The sequence below is a fragment of the Nanorana parkeri genome, unplaced genomic scaffold, assembly GCF_000935625.1.
Source record: "Nanorana parkeri isolate BGI_ZX_2015 unplaced genomic scaffold, ASM93562v1 scaffold180, whole genome shotgun sequence".
NCBI lineage: Eukaryota > Metazoa > Chordata > Amphibia > Anura > Dicroglossidae > Nanorana > Nanorana parkeri.
In genome coordinates this window covers 2,831,505-2,850,451 of record NW_017306448.1, presented here as the reverse complement: position 1 = coordinate 2,850,451, position 18,947 = coordinate 2,831,505, and the positions used below count along the sequence as shown (strand labels likewise).

Here is an 18,947-nt window from a genome sequence, read left to right as displayed (position 1 = left end):
TGGCTCTGGCGACTTCCAGCTTGCAAAGAACTTTCCTTTGCTCCTGGTGGCTGAACCAACAGGTAAGCAAGAGAAAGGCGAGTATGTGCTGCTATCGAGGGCTTAATTAAAGTGGAACTACATCCTTCGATCCCTTACAGCCAGGGAAGGTGCCATGTTAGCCTTTTTATGGATTGCGGTTGCCATGGTTCTGTACATGTGACCACTTATGACACCAGCCATTTGAATGCTTGAAAGTTCAGTTGAAAGTTGAAATAAGCACACTGGCAATCTTGACAATTGGCATATCCTAAAAGAAAAGTTTTGGAAGACATGAAATTGCTGGGACTAGTTCCACTTTAAGTGAACCTGTTGCTTTCTCAAGAGCAGACAAAATCTGGAGCAGATTTGCACGGCAACCATTCAGCTTCTCTCTTTCATTGTCAAATCTTACCTGAGCAAACTGAAGAGAGATGCTCTTAGTATGGTTAGTATGGGCAACTGCTCCAGATTCTGTTTGCTCCAGTTTTAATAAATTCCCCCCATTGTCTGCTACCAAAAGTTTTGGTTTTGTAGCTTTTCGTTTGCTTCCATGACTGTTGACATTGTTTTTACTGAGTCTGCCAACCTGTAAAGTTGCAGTAAAACACAAATGTTGCATCGCTCTACAAACAGGATGTAGGGCTTGTATATACATTAGACAGATATCAATGCATGTACACAAGGCCCTTTTATAAACCTAACTACACTTTGCAATTGGTATTTACATCTATCTGAAGCAAGAAATTGCATTTAAAACACGCAGGAGGAAGCAGCATGGAAAACCACACCAAAACCTCAAGAGGCCTAAAACATCTTCAGATGTAAGAAATACAACACAATGCAGCTTGCTGCATTCTTTCTGGCTGCCTGCCAAGTAATATAGAGGTATAGAAGGTTGACACCATGGACTAAAGGAGCATGTAATTGTTGTGTATGGGGGGTTTTGCATGCTCCAGTCTGACACTGTACGTTGAGCATCAAGTGTGTAATTGCAGTGATAGCAGACCACCGGATCCCTATGGGGCAGGACAGGGGGCACCATATTGTCTGGCTGTGCTATAAGCTATGAAGCACCATCATACCAAATGACACCCATACTGGTCACAGTAATTAGCACTCTTATATATATTTATGCAGATATGGTTTTTGTCTTTTAATGTGTAAATTGGCTGCAGTAAGTTTTATCTGGACTGAAATCAGGCATATAATGCAGGATCAGGAGGAGTAACTAGGAATTAATGTATATGATTAAATGATAGGGGCTGGAGATATGATGCATACTAATTCTTTGAGTTTCATAGTAAATATGGAGTAGTGGAAGAAGAAACAGTTTCTTCATTTTTCTGGTAACATTTTCTCATGAACACAACAAAGTAAGCAAGCTCCATTAATGTGAGGAGATGCAGGCACAAAAGCATTGTTAGTCTGCTACTTCCCTGACACAGAAGAGGAATTGAGGATTGAGGACTACTAGCAAAAAGGCAGAGAGAGACACACAGAGGGTTGGATCAGCATTTGTGATCTCTATATAAATATAATATTTGTAGGTCCATCATTATATTTATGTATATATTATACATATAAAGATTTTTGTAGCTATGATTATTTGCATGTGAATGGTCCATTATTTGATGAAATGGAAAATAACCTGTGAAAAATAATATTCACAATTGTTTTCTAACATAACTGTTAGATATTCTGTAAATTGAATACAGTCAGTATCAAGATCTACTTAAGAAGGCCACACGCTGGTTAAATTGTGATCAATGTGTGGCCTCATCAGGATTTCCACCCTTCACGTTCAACAAAAAAACGATTTTTCAATTTATTTTTGCTGAAGGAGTCGGTCTGAAAAATCTTGGTTGAACAGTGACTGCATCCATTCTTACCAATAGCAGGGTTGTCCCGGTTGAAAGGCAATATGACAATCTGATTCCTTGGTCTCGGCTTTTCCTGGACGTCTGGTATGAGAGCCAGAATATGATCAACAGACTGCAGTCTCCATAACTACCACAGGAGCCCACACATGGACCTCTCTGGTCTCTGGTTTAAATCACTTTTTCAAGTGCATTGCAGGTGCCATAATAGCACAAGAAGCACACAGGTCCGCAATGGTGGCTGGGCTATGCTCAGTTCTATTGTTAGCCCTTGTGGCAGTGTACCAGTACAGAGTGGACATCCCTTACTTTATCAAGCACTCCCATAAATAAAGCCTGCTAGTCTATTTAAATATCTTAAAATGTTAATTAATGCTGTATGCTTCCAATACCTCTCCATAACTATGCCTGTCGTCTGCTGCATAACTGATGTACGGAGAATAGGAGATCATGTCAGGACGGTCAATATTATAGATGGCTTTATCTTTAGGTAGAGCTGCCAAATCTTTGTAGTCAATGATCTCATCGCCAAGCTTTGCCTAAAGATGACAGGAAAGAGAGAGAAGACAGACAGGTAAGGGCAGGATACTAAGTCACAGTTCACTAAGTAAAATAAATTAAATGTGACATTCTTAAGGAAGAACACAGCAGAGGACAGAAATCTGTACATGGAAAGCCTCTGATGCCACTGATGAACATAGGTGTACAGGTCCCACTGATATACTGTATATGTTCTACATCTAGAAAGAACTAAAATGATAAACCACCAAATGAATAACAGTACCATTTTATGAAATACACACATGTTACAAGGCTTTTTATACACTCTCACCATATTGCAAACTATTTTAAAAGCCTTTGTAGGGTAGCCATTCCCAGCCATTTTCATATAGTAGTTTCTTCTATCAATGCCCCCAAAGCGCAGCTATAGCTGCAAGTCATCAGGGCTCTTTTATATAATGGAATTTGGCCAGCACCGATTAAACAGTAGCTCTGTTTGACACAGATGCCACCCTTCGACAGCAGTGCCATGTCCCTCAGCTGTGGCTATGCTTTAGTGCTGCTTGCTGAAGAGAGTCCAAAGCTGCTGCTAGATAAGCAATTCACAGCTTGATGGGGCAGAGTAACTCACAAAGGATGAGATGTAATATATGTCGCTAAATATATTTCATCTGTCTTTATATTAGCATCTAACAATTTTTGTCACCCCATTAGGCTAACAGTGGGAATGTCTGAAGACTGTGCAGTCAGACTAAATCCTTTCATACATTGAGGGCTAGAAGGGGAATGGTCTAGGCCAGGGGTCAGCAACCTGCGACTCCGGAGCTGCATGTGGCTCTTTCATCCCTCTGCTGCTGCTCCCTGTCCAGGGACGGAAGTACCGCCGGTGCAGCCGGTGCGGGGGGTGGTACGGGTGTAACTGCACACTGTGTGCTGTTATTTAATTTAATTAGAAAAGTGGATTATAATGGGGAACATTACACTGTAATGTTGCCCTTTATAATCTATTTCTCTGATTAAATGATTAGACAGGGCCGCTGTTCTATCAAAGTTTGTGACTAGGTTGGAATGTGTGACCGGTGACGTAGTCACACATTTCAATATAATCCCGCCCCCTGTTTTTTGGTGGTAGAAGGTGTGACCACCAATAGGTGAAGCATTCCAATGCTTTCTCAGCTGTTCCAGGGCAGATCTGCATCGCAAATTGTATGTGCAGGAGAACTGATCTGCCCTGGAAGAGCTGTTTGGTCCTGAAATGTTACTTCTATCCGACTTTGTGAGTGGGGTGAAATGTGAGATTGCACTCACAGAGTCGGTTAGAAGTGACATTTCAGGACCGAACAGCTGTTCCAGGGCAGATCAGTTCTCCTACACATACGATTTGCAATGCAGACCTGCCCTGGAATAGCTGAGAAAGCGTTGGAATGCTTGACCTATTGGCGGTCACACATTCCATCGCCACAAAACTGGGCGGGATTACATTGAAATGTGTGACCCCGTAACTGGTCACACATTGTAACGTAGTCACAAACTTTGATAGAAAACCGCCATTAGAGGGGTATGGCCGGTACCCATGTGAGGGGTCTGGGTGCCCTGGGGGGCCTCTTACATGACTATCAGCTGTACCAGGGGCGGAATGGCAGAGGTGACAGGGGAGGTGGTGGAGGAGGCCAGGCCCCAGCAGCAGCAGGTAAGAGGAGTTGGGAGGAGGTACAGGGAAAGGGACCCCCGGCGACCAGCCCACCTGAGGCCCTGCGGAGCTCAACATAGAGAGTCTCAGATGGGCTGTGCAGGATCTATGGTGTGCTCTGCAGGGTCACTCTCAGGTGGGCTCTGCTGGGTCTCAGGTAAGTCCAGAGTCCAGTGCATTACTAAGCCCAGAGTCCAGTGCGTTACCAGACTCCAGTGCGTTACTAAGCCCAGAGTCAAGTGCGTTACTAAGCCCAGAGTCCATACATAGCATTAGGATAAAAAACGATATATATAGTATTATCTTCATTTTAGATGTCAAAAAGCTTTTGAGGCTCCCAGTGTTTTCATTTCTGTGGGAAACGGGTCCAAATGGCTCTTTACATGTTTAAGGTTGCTGACTCCTGGTCTAGGCAATCTTACAGAATGGGGGGGGGGAGAGAAAGAGGAAGTGTCAAAACTTCAGGCTCTTATTCGTGGTGTCACCCTCTAGCTATAATGAATTGTGTGAATGACACCTTTGGATGACCAGAGGTATAACCCTTTAGCAGGTAAACTGTATTTCAATTGCATACTTAATTGGAGTTCTGGATTTCTATAATATGACAATATACAATACAATATACAATGAATGGCAAACTTACATAAATAACTCTACTTGGGGACCCAGAGGTACTTGACGCAGGGACTGATATGATGCTCTCTGAGGAAGTTCTTGTCTCCTGAGGAATAAATGCGGATTATTAAGCATGCAACTAGAAGAAATCAACGAACAAAAAAGAAAGCTGGATGAGTTAAAAAATCATGAACTTGTGCTAGAGTTGCAAGGAAGTCTTGCAATTCGATTTACCAATGGCCTCAGTGGACATTAAGGGCACTATTACTGGATAGGGGGAAGGCTTCTGGGCTTCAAAGTGAGTCAGTGACTTTATATACTTTACAAGACATGACATGTCAGAACTTGTTATTTAATCTGCAGCCTAAGAACAATCCCAGGCTTCTTTAGAGAACCTTCTTTGTTATAGAATTGCTTCTTCTGTCCAACAGAACATATTATAAGGCTATAGAGGTAATTGACATTGATATATTGCAGGTCTGTAATAGTGTGCGGAGCAATGCCAAATATCAAAATGTTGTGTTTTTTCCCCACTAGTTGACAAGCATGTTAACAAGCAAAAGGAAAGCCTTTGAATCGACATACTCTGTAGCATGCCACTGGGAGAAGAAACACAAAAAAGGAGGGAGCCTCGGTTGGTAGCTTTCAGTGCAGGTTTTTGGGTACCAAAAACAAGTTGAAACTAAAGCATTTACCCACATGGTCCTCAAATGGTTTTATGTTTTAGGCTAACTCTAACAATAAATGAAAAGAGCAATCCTTCATCAGGAGAGAACTGGCAAATCTATAGGCACAGGCCCTTAAAAAATCAAAGTACCTTGTTTCTTTCTTCTGTTTTGGCAGCTTGTCTACAGATTGGATGCCATATTGAGTCCCCTGTTAAAATAAAAATGGTACATTTAGGATGCTGATCTATAAATAAATATTACAGAAAAAAGGGCTGTTCTGAATCCACTTTCTGAGTTGACCTTCTGATGAAGAAGATTCCACAGTCTTGTGCCAGTGAATCATGCTTAGTATTGCTTGTGGAGAATGGGCTTTAACAACCATCAATGGTTTCTAAGAAGCAGGTAAAGACTGATTCAATTTTGAATTATATTTTTTCTTCAGTTATAATTTCAAGGACGCTAAGCTGCACTTAAAGTGAGCTAAATTTTAAGAATGCATTCAAATACCTTAACTATTAATATCAATTAATTTGTGCTGACGCTGCCCTTTCTTCTGTAGGGTGGCTAGTTTTGTTCCCCATGGTCCCTGTGTGTATTGTAAAGTAGCCACTGCTCCAAGCTCATTCCCGTGATGGACTATAATTTAAATACAAAATAGTAAACTATAAGTGAGTTTGTAGTGCCACACGCGAGTGAGCTTGGAGCGGTGGCTAGGAAACATGCTGCTCAGAAAGTCTTTACGCTCAATTCACTAAGCCATGACAAGCAGTATTTGCCATAAAAATCTTTATGCAATGTGAACTGAAAAAAAAACAGATTGGCAAACATAATGATTATTATCGATTTCATATATATGTATAGTTTAGGGACTTAAGATTTTCATTCATTTTAATGTTAAAGAATCAGTTGACCCAAAACTAAATATAAATTCTATAGATGTACATACAGTACACTATATGGTCAAAATGTGGACACCTGTTCAAAAAGGTGCTTTCAATGCTAAAAAATCTCATGGAGAACCTCTGGTACTTTTCTGTTCTAGCATGATTGTGTCCCTTTGCACAAATTCAGGTCCATAAAGGGAAAGTTTGATGAGTTTTTTTTAGGAAACTTGAGTGGCATGCACCAAGCCCTGATCTTAAACCTACTAAACACCTTTGGGATGAACTAGAACATGATTGTGAACCAGGTCTTCTCGTACATCAGAACCTGACCTCACAAATGCTGAATGGGCACAAATTTCCACAGGCACATTCAAAAATCTTGCAGAAAGCCTTCCCAGAAAAATGGTGACTGTCATAGCTTCAAACGAGAGAGTTGGGGGCAACTCTGTATTAATGTCCATGGTTTTCAAATGGGATGGCCAAACAGTCCACATAAGTGTGATGGTCAGGTGCACACAAATGTTTTATCATACAGTGTGTGTGGGAAATATATACAAATAAATAATATTAATCGCCTACTGTCTTTTTATATCATTCACACTTGAGATCTCTAACTTTCCATGTTTTTCAGTGGAAGAGTTTTAGAACCTCTCTGAGGTTTTCATTACTGTCAGTGTCCCCATTAATGAGGTGGTCCTGCACTTCCTATCCCAGCAGCCACCAAAAAGGAGTTAATAGAAATCTCTGTGAGTGGAATCCTCACTGACAACTGTAAAATTTTGGAATCCCCATCACTTTATCTTCCAGTGATCAGTTGCTAGGACAAATCGTTTGGTTAGATCTCCACAGTGGGGCATAGATAACAATAGAAATTTGACCAACTCTAACAATGTTCTTGTGCTTTTCTGCGGTAATGCGTCTTCTCTGCAACAACAAATAAGGGGAGCTGATCCCTCCTAAAAAGATATGCAGATGTCTAGCCACTGCCATTTTACCACCTTTCAACCTCCTACAATGTTAATTCATGACAAGTTATAATCTCCATGCAGTAACAAGTTCCATTATCGTTAGATCCTATGCTGCTTTATATTTGTCTGATGTTTTCAATGGACCGCTGAGATTGGCCAGAATTAAGCCATGTTTGACCCCTCCTTCTCAATAAAATTCATGAAAATTAACACAGAAAAGGGGTTACCTTGAAGGTACATCTCCTCGCCTTCAGCAAACATCTGATTACATCGAACACATCGCGCACAGGTTGGGTGATAGTGTTTTTCACCAGCCTGTAGTAAAGAAAAACTGGATTGGTGAACATGTATTATGAATTCTTTTACCCAAGCTGATTAAACTAAAGGTACTGTGCCCCTTCACCTTAATGATCTACCATCACAGCCCCAAGAGAAAGCTAGTACTTCCAACTTCCAGGTATGGGGCACAAATCGACATTTGGCCTCCCCCCCAACCCTGGTGTAATACCCCTACTATTTCCAGTGCCTCAATAACCAATCAGCAGGCCAATACATTGATGTCTTATGAGGGGTGTGTATGTTGTGCCTTGTGTAGGATTGTAAGATTAAATTTTTAGCAAAATAATGTTAGGGAACTCCTGTGGTAAATTAGGGGAGCTAAAGGTAATAGCATATCATATCCACTGTTCAGCATGCAATTTATAAGTCTATTAAAACTTTTCATGACCACATGTCGTTAATACCTGGATCTCAAATTAGCATAATTTAGCAGCATCAGCATGCATCTAATATCTTGACCATAAATCTATAATTAATCTACCTACCTAAAGAATTGTTACATTAGTCTGACGGCTGCTGCTGTCAAAGTGCCTTTCTCTGTCTGTAAGGCACAATAATAGATAAACTAGCAGCTTCTTTTTTATATAAACCTATGTGATCTTAATGATTGGCTGTCATAATGTTCACATTTAGAGGATCCAATCAGAGTGGTTCCCAATTATTAGTTGAGACCAAACGCTGTCAGTGATACCGGGATCTCGGAATTGGAAGCTGCACTGCTACAGGTTCAATGTTACAAGGTGGTATGTAAGCGTTATGCTCACTGCTGTGGAACGTTAATTTAATTATTGTGGGCAGAAAGTGGTTAAAGAGTTTCATAATCTGCAAACTGAACCTAAATTTTAATTTTTATTGATGTTCTTAGTTTAAAATGTGATCAAATGAAAAGCAATTTGTCGTCAAAAGAAAACAAATAATTAACTAATTAACTAAGTAATGAAATAAGTAAACAATGATGGAACGTTTTCACTTACTGCAACAACCACATATATAATGAGTGATCCATTACAGGAGAACTCCCCTAAGCACCATTTATATCTATATATGACCACAAACCATAACTCTAGAGCAATTTATGATTTGGGTATTTGTTGGTGTGGCTATAACAGTTATATACATGTAGAAGAATTAAATATATTTGGATTAACGCCTTGTTCTTCCCAGTATGTCTTGTGGTGGGGACACAGACACAGCATAATTCCAACTGACTCCGAATGACAAAGTGTATTTCCGCTTTCAGTCAAATTGGTATAACACCTACTTTATATTTGTTACATGTTCCCCTTTGCATAACTTTAAGGCCCCTTTCACATTGGAATTCCAATCAAGTCTGCCTATCAGTATTTTTGGCGGACCTGATCAGAAGCGCGATGTTAGTCTATGGGCAGCCAGTCCGTTTGCATCCAGTTACCCCCAGCTACGGCCAGGTCCAGAAAAACAAAGGGGTCAGAGTTCCGGCTCAGCAGACCTGACTGTGCAGCATGCCAGGTAATCTGATGTAAATAGACACATGTCCATTTACATCCAATTCCCTGTAGACCAACATGGGTCCAGTTATTTACGTTTTTTCCTCCAAGATGGAGGAAAAAACAATGACATCTGTTCCAATCAGCAGGTGACCCATGCATGGATTCTATGTGGATTGGTACTGAAGGCCCCCGTCTGAAAAGGACCCTAGAGGTATTCAGAAATTGCTGCTTACCTAGATAAATGCCCTTTTCTGAAAACTCCAGGACTAAAACATTCTGCATCTCCCTTGCTATGCAATCTTTAGGAGGAGCCAGGGGAGTTGTGTTTACCATAATAAACCCTGTCTGCACTGTGCTGGCAAATTTGATTATCAATTGTGCAGGGTTGTCTGTCCTAACAAAGATCTGAAGACATTGTATGTTATTGCACTGTCCGTCTTTTTCAAAGCAGAAGACGCTGCCCATAGAGTCCTATGTATAATGCTCCTCCAAAGAAACAATTAACAAGGTAAGAGATATATATATTTTTAATTATATTTAGGTATGTGATGTAAATGGGAACACATAACATAGACATAGTGGGGGTTTCTCAAATTTGACCGCAAAGGTTGAAATACACTTTAAACCAGGGTGGATATGGACAACAAATTATTCTGTGTGTCTGGTTTAGATCAACTAATTTTCCTATCAGCAGCCCTCTCAGCTACAAAGTTATTAGGTTTCAGGGCCTGTTCACACCAGATGAGTTGGCAGCTTTTTCCAGCGCAGCCCTTATGCACAGACAAGGCAATTTGATTTGTTTTCAGTTGGCTTGCTTGATACCACCACGTTGCAGTGGTGCACTAAAAAAAGTATTAATTTCCGGTTTAGTGTCAAGAATTGAATTCAAGGGTAGCTTGTATATTTTATATTGCACTTTCATTTTTCTGATTTGGGTCCAATAACTTGCTTTTGTGGGCGCTGAAAATTGTGTAGGCGTTGAAAGTTTCTACACCCAAAAATACTGTGCATTATTCTAGCTGCTCAGAAAATAACATTCCAATACCTTATGTATGAATATGTTGATCCTAATAAATCAGCTTATCCCTCAAATGAACCAGAACAAAGAAAGGAAAAAATCTCACTGGTTGCTAAAGATAGCTGAAACATTTCTTATTTTAGAAATTTCACCCAGTGCGTCTCACAATTAGATCCGGCTGATGAAATGCTGTCCAGTTCTTTTCTCCAACAACAAAACATCTATAAATAGAACAATCACACCTGTGTTCAAACCAAGATATAGCTAAAGATATAAATGGCGCTCCATCACATACTGAAGACCCCTGTGTGCAGAAAGTAATAGAACATGTGTTCTTTCCATGAGGTCAGAGAAAGGCCTGCCTGTTATACAACAAAGCAATGAAGGAATTGAAGTTCATATAACTACATTCTCAAAAACAAACAGCTAAACATCAGGTCACCGTGTCCAAAGAAGTATTAAATAGTTCATTTTTATTTCCAGTACTAGCCAGTACTAAAAATATCCAAGAACACTTTTTTTTTTTTGTAGATGACACGTTTACCTGTAATGTTGTAGTTTTTGTATTTCACGGCATGCCACATAGAGGCTAGTTTTTCGAGTGATCCATCACCTCATTTTACACAGGGTTGGATATTGTTTCGGAAACATATGCAGTTGCAACAGCCAAGGTAAGTGCCAAAAAAGTGGGCTAAGAGAAGCCCAGGGTTGACTCAGTGCCACATCTATAACTGGAGTATCAGGGGTTTTTTTCACATTTACTATATTATTGTTTTACCTCGAGAACTCGGCCTGTAATGAACTTCTCGCAGTGATCACATTTGATGCCAAAATTAGCATGATAGTCCATTTCACAGTAAGGGATTCCATCTCTAAAAGAAATATCATGCATTAGGAGATAACACAACTGAATATTTTCTCTTTACTTCTGAGAATTTAATAAATCCAGCAGACCAGAAACAGAAGACCTAAGAATGTGAGTAAGGTTATTCTACAGCAACTTACTAAGCCATTGCTGAATGCTGGTACTCACTTGGTGCCTCATACCTTCAGTGGACCACCTTGGCTAGTTTAAGAACTCACATAAGCCTAGACTTCTGATCCAATCGAGATTAAGCCCCACACCCTACTGACACTAAGACCTGCACCATTACTCCATAGTAGGATAGGAGGAGTGAGAACAAATCTTGAATAAATTGTGACACCCCAAGAACATGTTGGGATTAAGAATGGGATTAAGACCTAAATGGGATCCACAGGGACACAAGGATCATTTTAAAGACTACAAAGTCCCACAAAGCACCCACACTTTAGAACTGTTGTCATCTTAGAAATGCTTTAGGCCAGGCCAGATTCATATTAAAAGTAATAGGAAAACTACATTCAACAATCACTCAACATCACCCAAAACCACATCATCCAAAAATGAATAGATAAGGATAACTAGCGAGCTAAAACCAGATCAGATTTATGCACATCATTGTAGTTGGTAATAATAGAATTACAGTTCATAAACAACAGATGCTGCTTAATATAAAGCTAAACATGTTTTTGTGCCCAATAAAATGCTAATCTTACTCAAAATTATTATACTGTAACAGAGGAGAAAAGCTGATGTCAGAAGACAACTTTGCTGACTTACTTGCTGATGTATTCTGCCTTTAAATAGATCCCACAGGTTTTGCATTTGAAACAGTCCAAGTGCCAGTGTTTTTCTAGGGCTACCAATGATTGGCCATTTTTTATTTCCAAGCCACAACCACCACAGTCTGTAAACAAGAAAAACATATTAGTTGTTTTCAAAAACATCAACCAGGTTTCCCATGCTAAAAAAGAAATGACCCTTTAGGGGATAACGCTTCATTATGACATGAGGGTGAACAAGGATGCCACCATGATGTGAGATGGGATATAACCTGCAAGGGATCTGGGGCTTCTCCACCCTGCTGTTCTTACAGAGGTTTCTCATTCACCCATTAAAAATCTAATTTTCCCATCCATTTATCAAAAGATTTCTGAGACTGGCATGTGCCTATGCAACACATTGTGTACTATGGTTTCTATGGCTATATAGGAGGGTTATAGAAAATCAAAACCATGCGGTGCTGTTGAGTGCTGGTAGCCACACAGCTGCTCAGTATTGCTAGAAAACATCTGATGGTATGAGTTGGTGAGTAGACATTTTCTACCTGGTTATTCAGAGGGTTATCCTCTTCAGTGTCCTACCTTGAAGCCTATTCATGCTTTTGCAGCTTCACAAAGTATAATGCATGGTGTTTATTCCAGGAACATTATTATTTCCCAGTTCACATTAAGGGCTCTGCACTTCTTTGTGCAGTTGTGCAGGTCAGAGGCTCCATAGTATATCATTAGAATGTGTAAAATCAAATATGAAACACTGTTTTGGCTGTGACAAATCATGATGGAGAGCAACGGCGTGGGGGCGCAGACAGCTGTCAGGTGTCACAGGGGGCCGGGCCAGCTCAGCCTCCTGTGACAGCGATGTCAGGATGGTGAGCGGGTACTTACAGTGATCAGTGATCGCCGAGTGTTTGTAAATAATTGAGGACATAGTATGTTTACTGTGTCCCCAATTATGAATGAATGGGAGTGATCTACATCAATTCCTGTTCATTTATGATTGTGGACATAGCAAACATACTATCTCCACAACGTATGAATGAACAGGAAAACTCAGTATTGTGGCTTCCTGTTCATTTATAACAGGTGCTGCAGAATAAGAGATTGAGGACTCTGTGTTCTCAATCTCTTTTTCTATTTTAAAATGGAAATATCAGGGATCTGTTTAGACCCCTGATATTTTCCCAGAGCCCCCAAAGTAAAGTTAAGAATAGAAGTATAAAAAAATAAAAATATTTATTAAAAAATAAATAAATAAATAAAAATAAAATGTTTAAAAAAAGAAAACATTTAGAAAATAAAAATAAAAATTAAATATAAAAAAATAAAAAAGGTTAGAAAATAAATTATTTTCGGTTTCAGCCCGACATTTTTTCTGCTTCAATTCTGCTTGTAATTTCGGTGTTATTAATGTGTGTGCACTAGTGAGCTGCATTAATGTGTGTATATGCGCCAATACCAGTTTTTCTGTATCGAGTATAAGTACTGATATTTGTTTGGGGTACCTCGCTCATACCAAATACTTATTCCGGAAGTCCTACAAGGAAGCCAGACGGCATGTAATGATTTGCCGCCTGGCTTCTTGATTAGCCGGGAAGCGGGGTCCATGATCCCATGTCACCAGGTGACGAGGAAGCATGTAGCTAGCTTTCCGGCCAAACAGGAAGCTGGGGGGCAGGTAATGACTCACCGCCTGGCTTCCTGATTGGCCAGCTTCCTGACCAATCAGGAAGCGGGGCGGGAAGTCATTACACACCGCCTGGCTTCTTGAGTGGCAAGGGGGCATGGAGCCGGCTTATCGGCTAATTAGGCCCTGGTGACGAGGGAGAATGGACCCGGCTTCTTGGCCAATCAGGAAGCTGGGCGGCATGTAATGACTCGCCGCCCGGCTTCCTGATCCTGGAAGTTCCGGTATAGGAATAAGCATCGGGAGTATTTGGACGAGTGTGAGTGCTCACCCAAATACTCGGTATCGGCACCGATACTAGTATCGGTATTGATGCATACCTAGTATTTTATATCTGCCTGGAGTTCAGCTTCGAAAGGTCGACATCACAATGATATGAAAAAAGGAAAAGGTAACTTACTTCTGAGAGACTGGAGAGAGAGATTACTGTTACCGACACTGGGTGAGATGGTACATTTTTGGCATATGCACTCCTTTCCATTAAAAGTCACACGGTCGCCAGGAGGAAATGGATTTCTGAGATGCAATGGAATCACATAAAAGAAGCATACAAAGAAATGTTCAGAAAAGTTAATACCAGGACAACACAGATTAAAATACATTCCAGATGGTCATAAAATTCAAATAGAAGGAACATTAAACCCAAAGCTAGCCAAAGGTTACAATCTGAATATATAATCTAAGTTAGATTAACCAAGAGCTATGTAGTGTGAAGGCCTAACTGCTTGGATATAAACTGTGATGGTTATTTAGGCAGGCCATCATATTACATAGTAACCGGCAACAGGCCAGGCACATTACTATCTCTGATAATAGAATCTTAGAATCTCTATGCAATCTCCTTTAGCCTTATCTACACTACAGAACTACAGTGCATAGTGTAAGCCAACATAAACAATATGTATTCTGTTACACAGGCCCTTTGCACTACACAGTGGTTGGTAGATCTAAATGAGGATATACAATTACATTGCAACATGTATGTTCATCTTAGAAGAGATTGTGCAGAAAATGTGTGGCCATATTTAACACGCATTCAGCTTAAAGAACAACTTCGGGCAGAAATAATCGCAACCCTTGAAGTGGGGCTACCCCTGCACTGCAAAGGTTAAAGGAGAACTATGAGGTGAGTGCTTTTCACTCACCTCATAGTTCTAGCCGACCTGTGACAATGAGACTGTCACAGGTCGGCTCAGTAGATCGGGAGGTGAGCGAACACATAACCGGCGTTCGCTCACCTCTCGATCCTGTCACAGCCCGCGGTATTCTGAGCTTAGGGTGATGGGAGGACGCTAGTTTGTGTCCTCCCGTTACCCAAAGGAAAACTATGGGGAAAAGCCCTGACCCCATAGTTCTCCTTTAAGTACTTGTTTTTCTCTAAGGTGTAAATTAAAAAATGTATACTTATCGCTAATCCAGCTGGCTGCAAGTCCCTACAGCCTTTCTCCCCCTCCACTCTGGCGATGGAATGTCTTGGCGTCCTCACGTCCAATATACTGTATTGGATGTGATGACTCACAGGTTCTTAGACTGCTAGGATGCAGGGAATGAGGATTCGGGTAGGTATATCTTTTTTGCTTTACACCCTAGACGAAAACAAGCACGTACCCATTGCAGTGCAGGCATAGTCCCACAGCAAAGGTTAAGATTATTTCTGCTTGGAGCTCTTCTTTAAAAAAGTAAAGGTCAATAAGTAAAGGTCAGCAAGCAAAGTGATCAGTCTCTTTAGTTCATAAACCCCAATGAAGACAAGTTAACTGATGTATGAAGATACAAAGAGAAGATGAACTTGAAAAGACTGGTTAAAGTGTATCTAAACTCCAGTACACAATGTTATACATTGCACCTCAGCAGTCCTTGGATGTGGCGGTTGCATTAGTCTTCTTTATTTTCAGGCATTTCACCCTTTTTTTCACCTGATGATCCTGCCAGTAATACACTTCCTGTCCTAGGGTGACAACGCTCACTCACTTTACTGTATCAATGAAGGGGCAGCTTTGTCACGCTAGGCTTTCCTGATTTGAACAAAAACATCCCTTTCTCCCCATCTCTATTACATGGGTGGGAAGTGTTCTGTAGTCAACAGAAGCGAGCTGGGAAGCACGATAAGATTGTTTGAGAGTTCAGTTCAGTGCACAGGAAGTTACATGGACACTGGATTTCAGCCAGGAGGGTATTTTTTGTACTTAGCCCCCTAAAAAAAGAAAACCAATGCAGCTACCACATCTAAAGACAGGTAAGCTGCATTATACAACTTTGTTCTAGGGTTTAATGGATTGGGATTATTTTGGGGTGTTTCAAAGAGAGCCAGTGGGTAATAAAGGGATGCATTTTTACTACTCAATTTCTGATTGCCTAATCAGGCCGTATTATGATACTGCTGTGGTTGTTATTTTTATTTGAAGCTAGGTGATCACCAAGCCTCTTTCACACCTTATGGAAACAAGATGATGTTGGTCTACAGAGTGAGACTGGGTGGAAGCAGCCTTGTAAGAAAAGCTATTGTTTTGTGGAGAGTAAAGGAGGAGGATAAACGAGATCCATCTCTTTGGTAAAGAGAGAGTGCCAGGCAGGCTGAAATTTAAGTTATAGTTTTATTTTTCTTTTGGAAATGTTACCTAGGTTGTTTGATGCTGGGAACTCAATGAAACTGGCTGCAGTCAAACTTTAACTGTTATGTGGAGTTAGTTTTATTATTGGAAGTTATGGAAGCAACACTGGATAGACATTGCAATTCTTTTCGTTCTGAATCAAAATTCGAACAAATTTTATGACATTCGGACATTCAGACACATCCGAATTTCTGAATCCCAATGCATCCGAATCTGAATTTCTATTTCCGAATTTCGGATCCCCAAATTTTGTTGTAACAAAGAAACTGAATCGGAGATGTGTGACTTTTATGGCCAATCAGATGTGTTTTTCGGTTTAAAGCATTCTAATGTTTCTGAACACGAATTTTAGTTACGGCAACATGGGAGCCATATACTGTATATACATATAATACTAAAGCTGGGGCTCCTAGACCCGAATGGCATTCGGGGTCCGAATTTTCGAATTGCATTCGGAAGCTCCCGGATGCCATTGGGTTTGGGAGCCTCAGCTTTAGTAATATATGTATATGGCTGCCAGAACCGAATGGCATTTGGGAGCTCCTGAATGCAATTCGGAAATTCGGATCCCGAATGCCATTCGGGTCTAGGAGGCCCAGCTTCAGTATTATATGTATATAGTGTATATGGCTCCCACTGGGACTGTCTTTCAGTCTCATTGTCACAGGTCGGCTAGAACTATGAGGTGAGTGAAAAGCACTCACCTCATAGTTCTCCTTTGAAACATATTTGAGCAGTTGATGTACACATTCTCTGTACAATGCAAATCTTGTGAGTAAGCCTAATGATGGAACTCGGTCCTTCACTCACCTGCACACAACGCATACAAAACAGCGAGGATGATAGGTTTTTCCTAGTGCAGAGACCACCTCCCCTTCAATGAACTCATCGCAGCTGAAGCATCTGGTTCCATGCAGCCTCTGATAGTCCTGTGTACAAATGTAATCTCCTTGCCGCACAAAGAACCCTCCCTGGGCCAGGTCACATCCGCAGACTGAAAGAAGAGGAAAAATAACCGTGTTACTTTCCGAATCAAGCACTGAAAATCTCATTCAGATCCACAAGCAAAAATCTGTGGCTGGAGAATAAAAGAAACAACCTCAATTATATCTGCAGCTGCCGCCTAGAATTGTGAGCACAGATATCAAAGTGTACCAACCAGTGGAAATCACAATGTATTCATGTTATGCTGACTGTATATAGGTTGATCCTGACACTACACAGGTGACTGTGCATTGAGATAATCTGACACTTCAATCCAAGCATGGCCAGTTTAAAGTAAACTGAATTCTTATTCAGTGTTTCTCAACCTTTTCTCAGTCACGGCACTTTTTAAAAGTATGCAAAATCTTGAGGCACCCCATTTCAAAAATGAAAAAAAAATTTAAATGTAAAAAATGTGTGGTTCCCCCCCATCCTAAAATCGATACCAAACCCTTATCCTAGATAGGGGTCTGGTATGGAATTCAAAGGGGGACAAACACACAAAAAATGGGTTCCCCTCTTCACATCAGAAGCCCCCTCCCTTAACAGCAGAGTTCCTCTTCATATCAGATGTGTTCCCCTCTTTACATCAGAGAGCCCCCCGCTTTCACATTAGAGGTTCCCCTTCCCATTAGAAGCTCCCTTCACATCAGAGTGCCTCCATTGACATCATAGTCCCCCTCCTTTCACATCAGAAGACCCCTTCACATCATACCCCCCCATTTCACACACGAGGCTCCCCCTTCTCATCAGATGCCCACATTACATCAGAGCCTCCATTTCCAATCAGAAGCCTCCCTTTCACAACAGGAGCCCCCTTCACATCAGAGCCCCCCTTTAATCAGAGCCCCCTTTTTCGCATGACAGTCCCCTCATTCACATCAGACGCCCCCACCGCCCCTTTCACATCATCACTTTAAGCATCTAGAAGCATGAACAACGCATCTAGCCTGACAGATTTTGCAAACAGATCTCTGCATAAAAACACAAGTGGGAAGTGTGAATGAAGCCTAACTTATGGTTGTTTATGTGTCTAGCTGATAAAGAAGCAATTAACGAGATCCGACGCAGTAATATTAAATGAAAATTGAAAGATACCAGTAAATAGCTATTGAGACCCGGAAGAAAATACAGCTGCAGTATGTTTAATGTGATTTTTATATAACCCATTGCAGCTCGTTTTAGCAGAATTTTCAGGGTGTTTCGGAGAGTCTGCAGCCAAGTCACGTGACTCTGGACTGTGCAATCTCCCATATTGGGTTATATAGTAATCGTTTCCACTGCCATGTTTTTTCTGCGCAACCGTCCCTTGGTCCTTGAAGCACTTGTTTTACTATGGTATAACATCATCTGTGACCTACTTCTGGCTGAAGATTGTGTGACAAAAGAAAATCTGACCTAACTGTCACGTTTTATATAGAGCTCTATAAGACGCACAATGAGGTTGAATTTATAAATATGTGGCACCCATTCCTGCTTCTGCCACTCCCTATCCACAGTCAAGTAGGCAAACTCTTAGAGATCTATCTAAAAAAAGTATTGCATAGCTATTCATCCAGCGAAACGGCATGTACATCCATTCTGTGCGAATTACCCAGCTATTGTAAGAATGTGGCAAAAATGTAATGTTCTTATGCTATTTTCTCTTTCCCAGTAGTAAGGATGATCACATTCATCTGCCAATTCCCTCCAGCATTCCTTAGAATACTGGTATCGGTGCCGATACTGGGCATGTTCATGAGTACTCGTAAAAACGCTGTATCCTCCTTCTAATTACCGCTGCCCGCACAGCCTCCTGAGACGTCAGACACAGCCCCGGTGAGACTGTACACTGACCTGGTGAGACGCCGCACAAAGCCCCTGGTGAGACCGCACTGCCCTGGTGAGATGCCGCACACAGACAATGTATTGCTGAGATTTGTAGTCCTAGAGAGAGAGAGAGAGAGGAGAGAGAGGAGAGAGAGGATAGAGAG

General features: G+C 41.0%; 1 protein-coding gene across 1 annotated transcript in view; it reads right to left on the bottom strand.

Annotated features, from left to right (window-relative positions):
* The window catches only part of ABLIM2 (actin binding LIM protein family member 2), a 167,349-nt gene that overhangs the window by 57,339 nt on the left and 91,063 nt on the right, over positions 1-18,947 (bottom strand). Inside the window, exons 3-10 of the mRNA XM_018554970.1 lie at positions 16,801-16,984; positions 13,779-13,894; positions 11,693-11,819; positions 10,829-10,922; positions 7,452-7,539; positions 5,522-5,580; positions 4,733-4,810; positions 2,291-2,437 (exon numbers count right to left, since the gene is read on the bottom strand). Of these exons, the coding sequence (XP_018410472.1) occupies positions 2,291-2,437; positions 4,733-4,810; positions 5,522-5,580; positions 7,452-7,539; positions 10,829-10,922; positions 11,693-11,819; positions 13,779-13,894; positions 16,801-16,984 (893 nt within the window). The remainder of the gene's footprint in view (positions 1-2,290; positions 2,438-4,732; positions 4,811-5,521; positions 5,581-7,451; positions 7,540-10,828; positions 10,923-11,692; positions 11,820-13,778; positions 13,895-16,800; positions 16,985-18,947) is intronic.